Below are 17,650 nucleotides of genomic sequence, written 5' to 3' on the forward strand. Positions count from 1 at the left end.
TGTTTAAGGGACATTGGCGCCCCCTATGGACAAAGTATGTAGTCTCGTTTTAGAGCTCATAATCTGGATTTGCATCAGGTTGATGCAAAACAAGACAAAGTAAACTAGATAACAAAATCTGGATCATCATAATCCAGACCAATTTAATCTGGGTGTAGATAATCAAGATTATCTTAATCTGGATTATTAAGATTAAGATACTCTGGATTATTTTAATGTGGCTAACATATTAGCCCGGGTTATTTCTGACCTGTTCATCTGATCCTTCTGTGTGTAACGCTGTGATGTCAATGATTACTGATAACTTTCACCTCACTTCCTGCCTACCTGTGTCATGTGACCTGCCTACCTGTGTCATGTGACCTGCCTACCTGTGTCATGTGACCATGTTTACTGTCATTATATGTGTACTGATGTGAAACGCAGCACACCTGAGCCATGATGTGTTGTACCTGTAAATAAAAACCGTGTTGTCTTTCACAGGTTTTATTGGTTGTTATTAGTAACAGGTATCAGTAACATGTTTCATACAGAAAGCAGAGTTCACGATCATCAACACCTCCAGCAGAGAAAACTGTCCAACATTCAGTTGTCAGAAAAAGAGTATAAATACAGTATGTAGGGAAAGCATGCATCAAGGTGTGTGAGGCAGGACACTGGGGGGGTTGGCAGGTGTGTATGTGCTGTATGCAGAGACACACCTCACCCAGGGGGTGGGGTCAGAGGGCAAGGTCTCAGGTGTCTGGCTGGTTTTGCACCTCACAGTGACAGGAAGTAAGATTTCAAACAGGACACACACTCAGAAGAAGTCACACAGCAGTCTGTTATCAAATTACAAGTCCCAGCTCAAGTCTGGACAGCAGGCAGTTTTAGCAACATGCCAACAGGCTAATTATATCAGACACTGACTCTTCAGCTCTGCACAGGCTCAAAGCAGCGACCACAGGTCTTAAAGATTGGTGGTACTGAGATGCATTGTGGGTAATAGGGGTAGGACTCTCAGGGTAGCTTCATGCTCAGGCACCTGATGCTCTGCAGGTGTGTCATTACAAAGTTATACCGCCATGTACAGACCTTGTGTGCACAATGCAGTGTTTCAGGTGAGGCCAATCACAACGCTGTATCTATCAGGGGGCGTGTCTTCTGCTTCTGCTGCAGCGTCCAGAGGCGGTTTGATTGGTGATCCCTGTAATACAGACCGGATGGATTACAGACTCGCCTTGGAGAGGCTGTCCTGTTAGCACGCTCAGTGCTCGTCCAGGACCTCATCATGTGACTCCATGCATCACGCCTTCAGACTGACCACGACTAAAGACTTCACCACCACAGAATCCAGCTCCTCAAACCCTGACACGACACGGCGTTAGTCTGCAGGTGAGCTAACACCTGCGCAGTGAATCTAAGAGCAGCATCGACGCTCAAAGAGCCAATCAGAGCCCAGCAGTATGTCTGAGTGAGCACTGTGATCAAACTTCACCACATCAGGTGCGCATGAAAACATTCCTACTCTTCATCACCTGATCATCATCATCAGACTGTTCTAGGTTCAGACTTAAGGCCTGGTTTCATCCTGTCCCCCCTAACAGTCAGTTCGAGGCGGCTTCGGTCCACGCAGTGTCTTTGGTGAAATTGTTTTTGCTACAGCCAAAGGTTTTTGCTTCATGTTTCGTACATTCATCGAGCAGAAAGGTTTGAAGTTTGACTGAGGTGAAGTTCAGCTCTCCATCCGAGCTCGACTGCACGCCCTCCCCTGTCAGTCCTGACCACTAAACACCACCGCAGGAGCCGAAGGTGGAGGGCGCTGCTCTCGCTCAGGTGCAGCGACGGGTGTTAGGTGATTTCTGTGGTCGTCCCTGAGGGACAGTGCAGGTATAAGGCAAAGAGAGGAGCACCTTTTAAGTACAGCTGACGGGCAGAGAGGGTTTCATGCAGGACTCTGACACGGTGAGAAGATCCTCCTGTCACACCCCCCCCCCCCCCTCATCGTCCTGAATGCTCAGACACCGTTAAACTGCTAAACCTCCGTCACCCAGCTCTACAACCAATCAGAGGAGGTTTCAGCTCCCCACCTTGTCACCCCAGAGACCTGTCGGGTTACTGACATCTGGTTCAGGACACACTGGGTCTCTCAGACAAGGACACACAGCTGAGACTCTCATAGTCACGAGCAGGCGACCGCAAAACCCAATGCAGGTTTCAAGTCCAACCACCACTGGAGACCCGATCCACCTGAGAGTATACATAAGTCTAGATCCAGATTTAAGTCTTCTAGGTTGTGTCCCGGTGGATTCATTTAGATTGTAAGTTAAACTTTTTGGGACCCCCTGTAGCTTTCTGATCTCTCTGGTTTAATTGGATCAGATCCAGGACAGGTAAACTAGTCTATGTATGGGTCAGGCAGAGAATCAGTTCAGGAGACATGCAGAGGACCAGGTGCTCGGTGTTCACTGTGTAGGCCCTTCAAACTGTGGCACAGGGTCTGTGGTTAAAGACAGGGGCCCCGAGGATCTCTGAGGTTAAAGAAGACCAGCTGTACGTATCAGGACTTTGAGAGGAGGAGTGTCTCAGAGGATCAGATGAAGAAGCAGATGCTTTCCAAGGCAACAAAGAGGAGACCAGAGGAGGTCTTCAAGTAGGACTGTGCAGCAACGTGTTGTTCTGTAGACCTGAACACTGTTTACAGCTCATCCCCCCCCCCCCCCCCCCCCCCCCCCCCCCCCCCCCCCCCTCCCCCAGTATCTGCAATAACACAGGACAACAAGACAGTTTCAACCCATCCACTCCAAGAGCCGAGACCCAGAATCCTCCACACCTTCACTCTGAAGGTACCGGCTCTGCAGGTAAATGGTCTGCAGGTACAGACTCTGCAGGGACAGACTGCTCCGTCAGACTCAGTGAGTATGCAGCGATCATGTCACAGGTTTTGGTTGCTTCTAGCACCATATCAGAGAGTTCCGAGTTCCTCGGTCCTCTGGTCTGCAGTGTTTTAGGAGAGGGATCTTTGAGCTAAAGGAAACCCAGAGCTAGAGACCAGGACAGTGGTGCCTCACCAGGTGTTCTCAGGTACAAGGACCAGCTGAGATCACTCCACGGGGCCGAGGGTCTGACTGTGCTGAAGAACTTCTACAGAGTTTTGTGAAAGTTCAGGATCTTTAAGAAATGTAAGGATACTCTCAGGTTTTAAAAACGGAGGTCATGAATCTTTATCTTTAAAAGTTGAATGAAAATATAAAAAGGAATGATCAGCAGGAGCAGACCGTGCAGACGAGCCAGCATGCAGCAGACTTTAAACCGGGGATCAAACCCAGTTCATGATTTGTCCCGACACTGCCCTCCAACATGATCGTTGCATTACTCTCCCCTCCTCTCCGAGCAGAACGGCCGACGGACTGGATATCAGACAGGAGAGGAAGAGTGGAGGATCCCAGACTCAGCTCAAAGCATCACACCTGACTCCAGGAGTCCAACCAGCAGGAACAAGCTCACTGCACAGGAAGCTCAGACTATCTACAAAAAGTTCAGCAAAATTTTAGCAAAAGTGAAGTCAGGTACAAAGTGTAAAAAGAGCAAGTGAAGAGTGTAAACACACACACACACACACACACGCACGCACACACTAAAGAGTAGAGATTAATACTGAGCATACTGCTGCTCTGCTAATAACACGAACACTGAACTGCTCACAACGATCTGTACACCATACGACTCTCAAAGCACTCCTCGACACGATTCAACATCCTAAAGCTAACGACGGCGGCTAACTCAATCTACACAGCTAAAGCACACGTCTACGTCTGAAAAAGAGTTTAATCTCAACTTGGACCAACCGATCCTCACGTCTCCGTCCTGCAGCCAATCATCACTCCTTAAAACGGGACGCTTCTCTTATAAATGGGAAAACTTTTCATGATTGCACAAAAATCCAAATCCACACTTCCTCAAGGAGAAAGTTTTTAAAGTGCACGTTTCTGATTCAATCTTTGAGTCCGTCTTCAGGACTTGGGTAAAGCTGCCTTGTGGAGTTGATCACTGAACACAGCGAAAAGGTGCGTCTTCCTTTCATACTATTCCACTGCCTGATCGAAGCTGGCAGTATTGATAGGGAATATTAGCATAAGGACAGCTAACAGGAGTTTAACATAGGCCTCTTGTGGACACTGGAGGAACTGCACTGTGCGGCTCCACAGGGTAACTTACTTTGTCAGTCTCAGTTTCGGGGTTAAACGTTTTGGTCTCTAAGTTAGAAAAGGAGTCAGAGGTGAACTCTCAGGTCTCTCTCTCCTGTAGGAAATGTCTAAGTGGAGTTAAAACAGCAAAGTTTATCTGTACACGCTAACAACTCAAAGCTAACACAACAACGCAAACAGGAAGATTATTAGCTTGTAAGTATCTTTAAGTTTATGAGCCTCTGAGTGGCCTCCTCCTGAGAGAGCTTCTCCTGCCTCTGACTTTACTCTCAGGTTCATTTCACACACAAAGAAAAGTGCTTTTTTTAATCAAAGTTCAGCTGCTTCATTTACGCTACATCGAGTGTCTTTTGGCTTCACTCTCAATTTCAGAATCACATCGGCTGAATTTAAATCTCAGCCTTCAGATTTTATGACTTCCTTCTTCTTGTTTCTCTTTTCGGGTCCGTCTTTAGAGACGCTGGCTCACTTTGGAGAAAGACAATCTTCTTCATCATGGGCATTAAAGGCTGAAACACAGAGGCTACTCTATCTTCAAACATCAGATTATTTACACTATAAAAAGTCACAGGTTGTAAGGAGACGCCTTTCTTCACTGCAAAAAAGATCCAAACGTGAATAAGGCAACTTTGTACATTAAGATATGAGGACGACGTGCTCGTGACGTTATGGTCACATGACTACAGTTACCTGTCAGAGCCTGTCTCACCTGTTTAAGGTCAGAGTTCTCTCCGCAGTCTAAAGAAGGACACGTTGCTTGTTCTCTTTTGGTTTGATGGACATTCAGATTGTTTAAAGTCGTCATTGTTTGATCTTCAGCTCTATGAGGAGGTGCTCTGCCCTCAGATTCATATTTTAATCCCATAGAAGTGTCATAATCTGACCATTTACACTCATTAAAATCACAGTATTACACAAGTTCAATCAGAGCTACAGGACTGTGATCCACCTGTGGGGATCAAACCGAACAGGTGGCTCAGTGGTTCTATCAACAGAGCAGCGTCAATGATCCATCTGAGCATCAACAAGGGAAACTTATCTCTATCAACGAGACCCTGCTGAAAAAACACAAAACCATTCACTCAAATAAAGAGAAGAAGAAGAGAGGGCGTGTCTTAAAGACCCCTCAGGAGCCGCTCTGCAGGATCACACTCCGTTAATCTCATCAACGTCCTGTAATCCAATATATCGGAGCGCTAATCTAGATTACTGAACATGACTCCTGACGGACGAGCACACACAAACATGATTAATCACTGTTAGCTTGTTTAAACGTCTCTGTGTGTCCGGAGCTAAATGCTACATGAACACTCCGGCTAACGCTAAGCTGAGACTTTCAGAGGTGTTCAAACAGGAAGCAATAAATTACTATTTACACAAACGTTTGGCAAGGTGTCATACAGTCGGCCATGTTTACAGCTGAGGAGGAAATGTGTTCACATTCAGCTCAGAGGACTACAAATCCCATCAACCTCTGCAGCACAGAGCTGCAGCAACAGAACAGAAATGCAACAGGACAGATGGACTGCACTGCAGCATGACTGTGTGTGTGTGTGTGTGTGTGTGTGTGTGTGTGTGTGTGTGTGTGTGTGTGTGTGTGTGGGGGGGGGGGGGGGGGGGGGGGGGGGGGTTAAGGTGAGGGTTTAGTGTGTGTAGGTGTGTGTTTGTCTGTATGTGTGTGTTACACAGGGTTCTCTTCAGTGGGGGGTTCAGCGCTGGCCGGCTCCAGGAGAGTCTGCTGAACTGAGGAGACAAAAACAAAAACACATGTTAAAGAAGAAACAGGTGCACCAGGTGCGCCAGGTGGACCAGGTGGACCAGGTAGAACTGATGGTTTATCATGGAGTGGATGCAGACCGGTTTGTGTGAATATTGCATCATAAATTGAGCGAAGACTTAGTTCAGGCAGGCCACAAAGTTAAGCTCCGCCCACAGAGCATCAGCTGATCTAACACTAGCCCCTATCAGCTGACAGCTCAACAGATTACATCTACACATCCAATCAGGAGACATTAAAATGTTTGTTCTATTCGACATCATTAAGTCTCTTACGCTGCTCTCTCGTCACTAGTTGAGATGAGCATAACAGGTGTTTTAAGTTTAAAGCATGTTTTGACGTGAATCAGCTGACTGCACACAGCAGAGACGCTCAGCCGGGGGCTGCAGCGGAGTGACAGGTCTCCACAAGCACATTTACCAATGTTAACGATCAACGATAATTAATCGTTAACATTTCCAAAGATCGATCACGGAAAATACTACTAAGAAATACGGTCTTTGCTGCTGCTCTCCCTGCCTTGTCTTTTTCAGGTATGCACATGAAAGAGAGGGGAGGTGTGCTCCCCCCGCCTCAGGCTTTTGCATTCTCATAGGCAGATAGAAGGGCAGGGAAGTCCCAGAACAGAATGAGTAGATGTAAGAGGATGTGAGTAGATTTGTGGAGTAAAGGTGTGTGTTACCTTGCGGCTCTGTTGCGACTACGGCCTCGGGGTTCTCAGCCTTCACCATGTCAGTGTTCAGACTCTCTGTGGAGACAAACACACTCTGTGAGCATCATGAATCATATCACTGTTAGCTTTTAGCATTGTTAAGTACTGCTCTCTCTCTCCCCCTCTCTCTTTAGATAGATAGAGCTCCTCGATGTGAAACCTTCATCACTCCTTTAACACCTGACTCTGTGATCACCATCATCACAGAGTCAGTGAGCGTAGGGCCTGCTTCAGTCCTCACGTTGCAGAGGTTTAATGAAGAGCACTAACTCTGTGTTTTTACTATGATCAGACTGTCCTGTGAGCTGATTGGTGGTCAGAGTGATGCAGAGGAAATATGACACACTGAACTACATTAGAAAACTCACACGCTGCTGTGGTGAGCATGAACTCTGAGTGCTGTCAGTGGTTTGAAATGGTTTGCTGACCATCAGCTTTTGAGGTCTGCAGCCAGACTCAGGAGCTCGCTGTGATAACGAGGAGCTCTTCCTGGAAACAGCGCACAGTTGCTGGTCCAAACCAAATCGAGAAAGTTTCAGACATCAGAACTACTAAACCTGAAACACAAACTGCTCCCACCACATATAACAGAGTCATCTCACTATACCACTGTGACTGAGCAGGACTATACAACTGTGACTGAGCAGGACTATACCACTGTGACTGAGCAGGACTGTACCACTGTGACTGAGCAGGACTATACCACTGTGACTGAGCAGGACTATACCACTGTGACTGAGCAGGACTATACCACTGTGACTGAGCAGGACTATACCACTGTGACTGAGCAGGACTATACCACTGTGACTGAGCAGGACTATACCACTGTGACTGAGCAGGACTATACCACTGTGACTGAGCAGGACTGTACCAGTTGTGTGTGAGTACTCATTTTTATGTGTGTGTGTGTGTTGTGACTCACGTTGGATCCCGAAGCACAGTTTCTTCTTCTGGTACGAGATGTAGCTGCTCACTGCTCCCACCAACGCCATGACAACCGCACTTGCTATACCTGCGATGGTTCCAACCTCAGCTGTGGTCTCTTTTCACACACACACACACACACACACACACACACACACACACACACACACACAAAGATCAACGGCTATCTCAGAGACAGCTGTGTGGGAATTTGAAAACTTTGTATTTATGTGTTTGTGTGTGTGTATGTGTGTGTGTGTGTGTGATGAACTCACCATTGTTGTCGTCGTACTGATCGATCTGATCTCTGTCTCCTATTCCACCTGGAAAAAAAAACACACACACACACACACACACACACACACACACACACAGGAGCACACTTGTTCACACCTGTGTCTGCTGCAGGGTCTCTGCTATGACATCATAGATGATGTAAACAGGTTAACATGATCACCTTTGCCTTTGTCGGGTTTGTAGGAGTCGTCTTTGCCGACGTCGCTCAGGTCGCTGTCAGAGAATCCACCTGAAGAAGAAACAGACGTCAGCTGAGGGAGGGAGAAGTCTGCATCAGGAGCACGTGACACTCAGCAGGTAACTATCCCCTCACATGAAGTCCACCAACATGTTACACCTGAGGCTCACTCGACGATTTAAAGTCTGACTGAAATACAAACTCTTCATTCTCTGTTCAGAGCGCTGGAGACGTCAGGAGCTGTTACTCATGTTTGTGTTTCTCGTGCTGCTCCTGAGAGGAAGCTGTATGTCACATCCGTTACTAATCGACATCACTACAGAGGTTAGAAGTGTCTCTCTTCATCCAGCTCAGCATCTGAATTTGAGATGCCAGTGCCGTCAGGATGAGAGCTTACAGCTCAGCTCTGTGCAACAGAGAAAGATGCCGACAGCTCTGTTCCACAATCAGATACAACACAAGAGCAAACTGCAGAGAGCTCTCAGAGGGCTCAGTTATTATATCACCTGACAGCTGAAGTAACTGTAAGGTGACTGTAATTTGACTGTAAAATATCAGTAATATAACTGTATTATAACTGTGATTTATCTGAATCAGATAACAGAGCCCCTGTGTGAGAGGACGAGAGGAGACGATGAGGACAGAGGAAACAAAGAGCTCCCTCTGTGAGCACTCTGAAGGAGTCTCATTAAGATCCTCTGAAGCTCCAAACAACATGTCTCTTTATTCCTCACACATTTCTCTCTGCATTAAACACTGAAACACGTGTCACACAGCAGACTGTGTTTTTCTCTGTTTGAGATAATCAGCTTCCTTTTCTCTTCAGATGTTTAAAGTGAACACAAAGAGTTCAGGCTCATGACGGAGAGCATTCTTTAGGTTTATGTTTGGTCTTAGAGTGCTGGTTCTTCAGGCCTTGATTTGTTTGTTGACTTCTTTCATTTGGCTCAGTCCACACTTTAAAACCTTTGTGTTTTTCTTTTTCACGTGTTGTCTTTGTTGTTTGTTGATTTTTGGTGTCTTTGGTTTTCCCGTTACACCTCTGAATTTAACAGACGTTGCACTTTATGTTTTTGGGGGTTAAATAAAGTTAACGCAGACAGGTTCTTCTGAGCAGATTTCGGGTCACAAAGCTTCTTGTTGGTGGATCAGTGAACATCTCTGTCCTCTACACTGACTCTGAATACGCCACACACACAGAATGAATAACCTTGAATGTAATATTCAATTCACAAGCTCTGATCCTGACACCCACCTCCCTGTCCCTTGTTCTTATCCTTCACACCAATGTCATTGTTGGGGTCCAAAGCATCAGCCAGGTCAAACCCATCAGCAGCTGAGAGCAGGTCAAAGGTCAGGGGTCATTCGTCATGCACAAGGAAAGAAACAAAGGAGGTCAAACTGAGAAACAACTCAATCCACACAAAGAAATCTGGATTACTTAATCAACTGATAAAATGAAGAGCAGGTTACTGATAAAACATGAAGGTTAATAAGGTTAGAGAGATGTAGATCAAACAAAAGGACAGATTTCATTCAGAGTAAATGAAAACAGAGGGTCATATAACGCAGGGTAAATGATACGCTCAGGCACAGCTGCAGGACCAGTTGTGAAGGTGTGTCTCACCTGGTTTGGGTTTGGGCTTTGCGGGGGCTTTAGTGGGGGCTTTAGGGACAACTTTGGGCGGAGCTTTCGTGGTGACGATGTCTTTAAAGAAATCTTCCAGATCCAGATCTGCAGAGAACATTTACAGAACTGTCTTTAACCTGCATTCTCCCTGATGTCCAGCAGGGGGCGACCACAGGCCTGTACACAATCCATGAAGTGTGGTCCTACTTCTCAGCTGATTTAAGAGCTAGCTGTAGCCGGTAACTGAGCAGGAAGTGACCGTATCTGTGAGAGTGGGTGGAGCTACAGAGGAGCGAGGGACCCCTGACTCCTCTCTAGCTCCACCCCCTCTCCATAAATGGTCACTTCTGGCTCCACAGAACAATCAGAATACTAATCTCTAACTCTTTTATTGTATGTTAGCATGACATAATGATTAAATGAGCACATATGGTTCTTACCTCCTCCTGTTCCACCTGCCCCCCCTGCTCCTCCTGCAGGTGCTGCAGGTGCTGCAGGTGCTGCAGGTTTTGGTGTTGGAGTCGCTGCAGTGAGAGAGAGATGTTTATCACCCGGCTGTTTCAAAGACTTCTGTCTGATTGGTCTAAATTCACAACAACAGAGATTTATTCTTAACAACCTGGTCACACCTCAGGTTGGTGTCCAGAGTGGGGCAATAATGATAGATAGATAGATAGATAGATAGATAGATAGATAGATAGATAGATAGATAGATAGATAGATAGATAGATAGATAGATAGATAGATGTCAGTGTTACATCACTGTCTGGACATGGTCCTGCGGAGGTGGCGGGGCTAATCCTCCTGTTCGCAGTCTTAGAGTAGCATGTACTAACTTTATTACTAAACACACACACACACACACACACACACACACACACACACACACACACACAAACACAAACAGACTGTTAATATTTAAACAGGTGAGAGGTGTTATCATACTCACAGGGGTTGTCTTCAATAGCATCAGACAGGTCAAAGCCATCCTGAGAGAGAACTACAGAGAGAGAGAGAGAGAGAGAGAGAGAGAGAGAGAGAGAGAGAGAGAGAGAGAGAGAGAGAGAGAGAGAGAAAATGTAAACGCACAAATACAAGGCGAAAAACTATACACACTTTGAAGGGGTCAGTTAATGAGCTAGTTTTATTTTGAAGAGGTCAGATAATTAGCCAGTTTTAGGATGAAGGGATCCAAAAAGGAGCTGGCTTTTTTTTCCCCAAGGGCTCAGATAATGAGCTAGTTCAAATTAGAAGGGTTCAGATAACATGCTAGTTGGTCATATAATGAGCTAGTCTTTTTTTCGAAGGGCTCAGATAATGAGCTAGTTCAAATTAGAAGGGTTCAGATAACATGCTAGTTGGTCAGATAATGAGCTGGTTTTATTTTGAAGGGCTTAGATAATGAGTTAGTTTTATTTGAATGGCTCAGATATTGAGATAGTTCAAATTAGAAGGGGTCAGATAACATGCTAGTTGGTCAGATAATGAGTTAGTTTTATTTGAAGGGCTCAGATAATGAGCTAGTTTTATTTTGAAGGACTCAGACAATGAGTTAGTTTTATTTTGAAGGGCTCAGATAATGAGTTAGTTTTATTTTGAAGGGCTCAGATAATGAGCTAGTTTTATTGAAGGGCTAAAATAATGAGCTAGTATTGTTTGAAGGGCTCAGATAATGAGCTAGTTCAAATTAGAAGGGCTCAGATAATATGCTAGTTGGTCAGATAATAAGCTAGTTTTATTTTGAAGGGGTCAGATAATGAGTTAGTTTAATTTTGAACATCTCAGATAATCAGCTAGTTCAAATTAGAAGGGGTCAGATAATATGCTAGTTGGTCAGATAATGAGCTTCTTTTATTTTGAAGGGCTCAGATAATGAGTTAGTTTTATTTGAAGGGCTCAGATAATGAGCTAGTTTTATTTTGAAGGGCTCAGATAATGAGCTAGTTTTATTTTGAAGGGCTCAGATAATGAGCTAGTTTTTTGATTGTTGTGTTGAGAGTTCGAGGTGCCGCTGGAGTTTCTCTTTGTGGCACTCAAACAAAAGGTCGACTCATTGTGTGTTAATCCCGTGAACACACATACAGTCATACACAGCCATACAGCCATACAGCCATACAGCCATACACACACACACACACACACACAGCCACACACAGCCACACACACACACACACACACACACACACACACACACACACACACACACACACAAACACACACACACACTCTCCGTCTGTGTTTTTAGGGTCTGCAGTGAACGATGAAGCGTGTCTGTGTGTTTCACATGAAGAGATCGTTCTCATAGAGAGATTTAAAGTTTAGGTTGAGCTCTTTCTGGTTTTCCTCACAGAGCTCTAGAAACCTCTGAGCTCAAAGTCCAGCTCTGACTATCAGCTGGTTAAAGATCAATATGGTGACACAAACCAGAGCAGAATCTGAACTCACAAGAACTGAAGGAGGGAACATTCTGTTTCTGATTATTAAAAAAATAAACTCTTTAAATGATCATAAAGAGAAACAGAGGAACAGGAAGCTGAAGAAGGATGAGTGGAGCGATTCTCTGAGATGAGATTTCACTTTATTGATCCCGGGATAGTGAGAGAGAGAGAGAGAGAGGGGGGGGGGGGGGCCGTTCATCTAAACACATATCCACTCTTAGACAGCAAACATTTACTCTGATTACTATTCTTTACTGATGTTAATGTTAATTTCAAATTACTGTTCTTTACTGATGTTAATGTTAATTTCAAATTACTGTTCTTTACTGATGTTGATGTTAACTTCAAATTACTGTTCTTAACTTGTATAAGTGTTAACTTCACATTACTGTTTCTAACTTGTGTTAATGTTAACTTCACATTACTGTTTCTAACTTGTGTTAATGTTAACTTCACATTACTGTTTCTAACTTGTGTTAATGTTAACTTCACATTACTGTTCTTAACTTGTGTTAATGTTAACTTAATATTACTGTTCTTATCTTGTGTTAATGTTAATTTCACATTACTGTTCTTATCTTGTGTTAATGTTAACTTCACATTACTGTTCCTAACTTGTGTTAATGTTAACTTAATATTACTGTTCCTAACTAGTGTTAATGTTAACTTCACATTACTGTTCCTAACAAGTGTTAATGTTAACTTCACATTACTGTTCTTAACTTGTGTTAATGTTAATTTCACATTAATGTTCCTAACTAATGTTTATGTTTATTCACATTTAGGTTCAAACTAATGTTAATGAAAATGTCACATTAATGTTATTAACTAATGTTAACGCTAACTTCATATTAATGTTATTAACTAATGTTAATGTAAATTTCACATTAATATTATTAACTAATGTTAATGTAAATGTCACATTAATGTTTTTAATTAATGTTAATGTAAATTTCACATTAATGTTATTAACTAATGTTAATGTAAATGTCACATTAATGTTTTTAATTAATGTTAACGCTAACTTCATATTAATGTTATTAACTAATGTTAATGTAAATTTCACATTAATATTATTAACTAATGTTAATGTTAACTTCATATTAATGTTCTTAATAAATAAATATTGACTCTTACTCTCCGAGGCTCTGACAGTCTGTTTTCTGATCCCCCTTCATACACAGATTCAAGCGTGTCCGTTAAAGCTGTCTGAAGCAGCTGTGTAGACTGCATGTTTCAATGACCTGTCTCATTTCCACATGTGATCACGTGTTTCATGTTAATCATGTTCTATCTGTGGGCGTCTTCAGGCCTCATATTAACTCTGAAGTCATCTCTCAGTGGGCTCATGCTCGCTCTGTAATAAAGGAATAATAACCAGGAGGAGGAACCGTCCTGAGCCGGGGTGTGTGCTCTCCTTTGGGACTCCTTGATGTGACACGCTGAGCTCATGTTTAAAGAACAGGAAGTGATCATCGATGTCTACTTTATTTTCTGACCTTACATTAAAGCTTCACTGAAGCCCGCTCCTCTTTATCCTTCAGATTACTCCTTTAATGATTCCTCTCCTCTGAAAGAAATGAGTCCATCTCTCTGTCTGACTCGGTCACAGACTCAGGTCAACGTCCAAAAAACATGAACCCTCAAGACTCAAACATTACTGAGTCATTACTGAGAGTTAAGAGATTCAAACAAAATGATGATATCAGGTCATAAATACGAGACCAGAGATTCAAACTACGATGAAACTTAAAATGTAGACTTTATAATCTCATGTAACGACTCACACTCTGGATTATTGTTCATCAAAGTGAAGTCGACAGAGCTTTGGTTCAAGAATGAGACGTCTGCTCGTATTCATGAGTTCACTGTCCTCAGAGAGGAAATGTGTGGAACAGCAGCACACACACGTTAGAGCACATCACACACACAGATCCAAGTGACCAGCAGCTGTTCATTACTGCAACAACTAAATAAGACGTATATTCACCAAAACCTACCAGATAATAAATAAAAACTCTGAGGTAATGAGCATTCAGTCCACACCTGAGTCCATAACCTCAGTCCACAGCTCAGGCCACACCTGAGTCCAGAACCTCATTCCACAGCTCAGGCCACACCTGAGTCCAGAACCTCAGTCCACAGCTCAGGCCACACCTGAGTCAGTGTGCTTGCATCAGGTAATGTAAATGAAGGTTTCATTGGAGTAACCTTCGTGCCGGCCGCTCCTCCACATCAGCCGACCAAATATATTCACACATCAGAATATGATTAGCATAATGAGCATTCCTGATTTACAGAGCCAGCTACTCATAAATATTAAAGTATACTGACTTTAATCTGAATCAGACATCGATCAGTGAGGCTTCATAGAGAATCAATATATTGATAACAGATTGAGAAGTGTCTGCATGCTGCTGCTGTCACACTGACATCATCTGTTAGAGGCTGAAATCATGCTCTCCTGAATTATTCACATTTAGGTGACTAACTCTTCATCTTCATCATCAGACACAGTGACATCATTATCAGCTTGGCACGTGCAGCTGAGGTGCAGACAGACAGAGGTTAGAGGGTGTGGGTGGTGCCTCTGCATGATAACCCTGTCCTCCACTCATCATCACCCGAATCACACCTTTGACTCCAGACAGGTTCACCATCACTTCATCCACCATGCACCATCACTGAGTCTAGCATGCACCATCACTGAGTCTAGCATGCACCATCACTGAGTCCACCATGCACCATCACTGAGTCCACTACAGCTGAGCACATCTGTAAAATCTGCACGTCTGAGCACATGGGCAGAAACACACACACGCACACACACTAACACACACATACACACTGAAGCTGAATAAAAAGATCTACATGTTATATTTCAGAGATTCTCATCTGTTTAAATGGTGTAAGAAACATGTAATAAGCATGTCTCGGTCTGCTCCATAAGTGCCTGCAGGCCTGAATCTCGGTGCGGCACAAAGGCAGAACATGTGCGGGGGGTGTGCGGGACAAAGACTCACCGTGCGACAGGAGGCCCAGCAGCAGCAGCGGGAGCAGCAGGCACAGTGAGCCCCGGGAGGAGTTAGCCATGGTCGGTCTGCGTTCACACGGGAAGCCGCTACACAGGGATTTAGTGAGCCGCGGGATAACGGGCCGGTCGTCGGTCTTTTCACTGGTGTGCTACCGCAAAGCCGCAGTCAAGGCGTTCACTATGACACACAGAGACACGCCCACCAAAAGCCGCTTCCGGTTGCACCTTCAAAATAAATGCAGCACGGACAAGACAGGAAACGGAACAGGTGATGCTGTCAATTTCAGACTGTGAAATGAACTTATATCAAATATTTCTAAACATCAAAATAAAACAGACTTTATTGTAGTCAAAACAGACTACAATAAAGCAAAAAAAATTGTGACCACTTAAAATCCAAAGACTTAAAAAAATGATTTCACTAAAAGGTGTACCTTGTTTTACTTTGTTTGATCATTACTTCATGTTGAAATGACTTTCTTTATAAAAACAAGAGTTTTATGAATCTAAGTCTTGAAAGTAGAAGTTGTCTTATAACAAGGGTTGTCTTGTCTTGGGGTATTATAGTGAATAAATATGGGGCGTGGCCGCTTTGCGTGACATGTGAGAGATGCTAGCTGTCTGCTGAATGTTGCTGCTCAAATGTGCAGTGTCCAGTGTAAAGTGTAACATGTAAAGTGTGCAGTGTTGACTGAACAGTGTAAAGTGTGAAGTGTAAAGTGTGAAGTGTAAAGTGTAAAGTGTAAAGTGTGAAGTGTAAAGTGAACAGTGTAAAGTATAAAGTGTAAAGTATAAAGTGTAAAGTGTAAGGTATGGAGTGTAAAGTTTACAGTGTTAAGTGTCAAGTGAACAGTGTAAAGTGTGAAGTGTCACATGTATTGTTTAATGTGTAAAGTGTAAAATGTAAGGTATAACATGTAGACTGTAAAGTGTAAAGTGAACAGTGTACAATTGTAAGTGTAAAGTGAACACTGTAAAGTTTAAGGTATAACGTGTTAATTAAACAGTGTAGTGTTAAGTGTAAATTGTAAAGTATAAAGTGTGACGTGTAACATATAAAGTATGGAGTGTTAAGTGTAAAGTGTACAGTGTAAAGTGTAATGTGTAAAGTGTAATGTATAACATGGAAAGGGTAAAACTGGTCTGTTTGAGTTTGATTATTTTATTGGACCTGATATCTGTTCAAAGAGCAAGGATCATGTTTTAAATAAAGAGTAACCGATGGGGGCCCTGAAGGGCAAAACACAACAGCATTACAGAAAACAAAATATTATGTTGCCTATCCTCAATGTCAATTTTTTGTAGTAGTTCAAAAGCAAGCTCATCCATATGTGAGGAAAGTGTTTCTTTTCCATCTCACATTTGAAGCCCTTTGTGGGATTTGAACCCAGAACAATCGGACTGAAAGGTATCAGGTCCATCCCCAACACCACAGGGCTGCTTGGATGAATTAACTTGTGTAGGTCTTTTCTTTCCACCATTGGATAGTGTTCTTCAAAAGCCCAGTATTATGAGTATATACTTGTTAATGTATGTACTGAATCATTATTGTACTTGTTTAAGTATTTACTAGTATGGGTCTGCCACCTTTCAATCTGTATGTGCTTTAACAAGTATGTACTTAAACAAGTATGTACTAAATCATATTACATGTATTCAGTTAAACTTCCCAGAGAATTAAAATAACATGTAATCAGATTACTTTTCCCATGCTCATTGCCAGCAATACTTGCTTTTTTCAGTCTTTTCCTTCCACCAACTTGTTGTAGTTGTTTAACAGCAAAACTCGACCACATTGTGAGGAAACTTTTTTGTTTCCATCTCACATTTGAAGCCCTGAGTGGGATTTGAACCTCAAACCATCAGACTGTAAGACAGCAGCCTTGTCCATCACACCACAGAGGTGCTTGCGAGTGCTACCTCAGGAGTATTAGGCTACATTACATGTGTATCCTTTGTTGACATATTCCTTTATTATTTCCATCTCCTCTTCCATTCCTTCCAACTCAGTTTAAAATTCGTGAAGGGACTCAGCTGAGTAGTAGTAATGGAAGCAGCAAATGATGTCGAGCTCTCGGGTTAAGTCCAATCAGAAACAAGAAGTGTTGTCCCTCCCCTTTCTGTTTTGTGAATGGTTGTCGTGTTTTGTGAAATGGTTTTTTTTTAAAGTTTTTTTTCAGCATTTATGCCTTTATTTGATCGTACAGTGGAAGAGAGACAGGAAATGTGAGGAGCAGAGAGTGGGGGAGGACATGCAGCAAATGGTCAAGTATATGCAGGAGCACACACACACGCGCACACACACACACACACACACACACACACACACACACAATTTGAGGCACAGTTTCTGTGTTTGGGTTAAGTTCTGGACTCCCTTTAGCCCTGGAGACAAAGCTCCATGTCACTGGGTACGGGTTGGCTACTCATTATTCCAGAAGGGTTTCAGTAGAGACAAGATGTTCTCTCTCTC

At 43.3% G+C, this 17,650-nt stretch overlaps 1 protein-coding gene across 1 annotated transcript; it reads right to left on the minus strand.

The window, feature by feature from the left end:
* Positions 1-470: 470 nt before the first annotated feature.
* cd99l2 (CD99 molecule-like 2) lies at positions 471-15,388 on the minus strand. Its single transcript, XM_034676621.1, has 10 exons — positions 15,167-15,388; positions 10,655-10,705; positions 10,146-10,229; positions 9,703-9,810; positions 9,331-9,411; positions 8,058-8,126; positions 7,876-7,923; positions 7,599-7,718; positions 6,647-6,712; positions 471-5,930 (listed from the first exon to the last, which is right to left on the minus strand). Exons 1-10 carry the CDS (start codon positions 15,234-15,236, stop codon positions 5,869-5,871), a joined length of 759 nt encoding a protein of 252 aa, XP_034532512.1. The 5' UTR covers positions 15,237-15,388; the 3' UTR covers positions 471-5,868.
* Positions 15,389-17,650: the final 2,262 nt, after the last annotated feature.

This window comes from Notolabrus celidotus, chromosome 23 (assembly GCF_009762535.1).
Source record: "Notolabrus celidotus isolate fNotCel1 chromosome 23, fNotCel1.pri, whole genome shotgun sequence".
NCBI classification, from domain to species: Eukaryota; Metazoa; Chordata; class Actinopteri; order Labriformes; family Labridae; genus Notolabrus; species Notolabrus celidotus.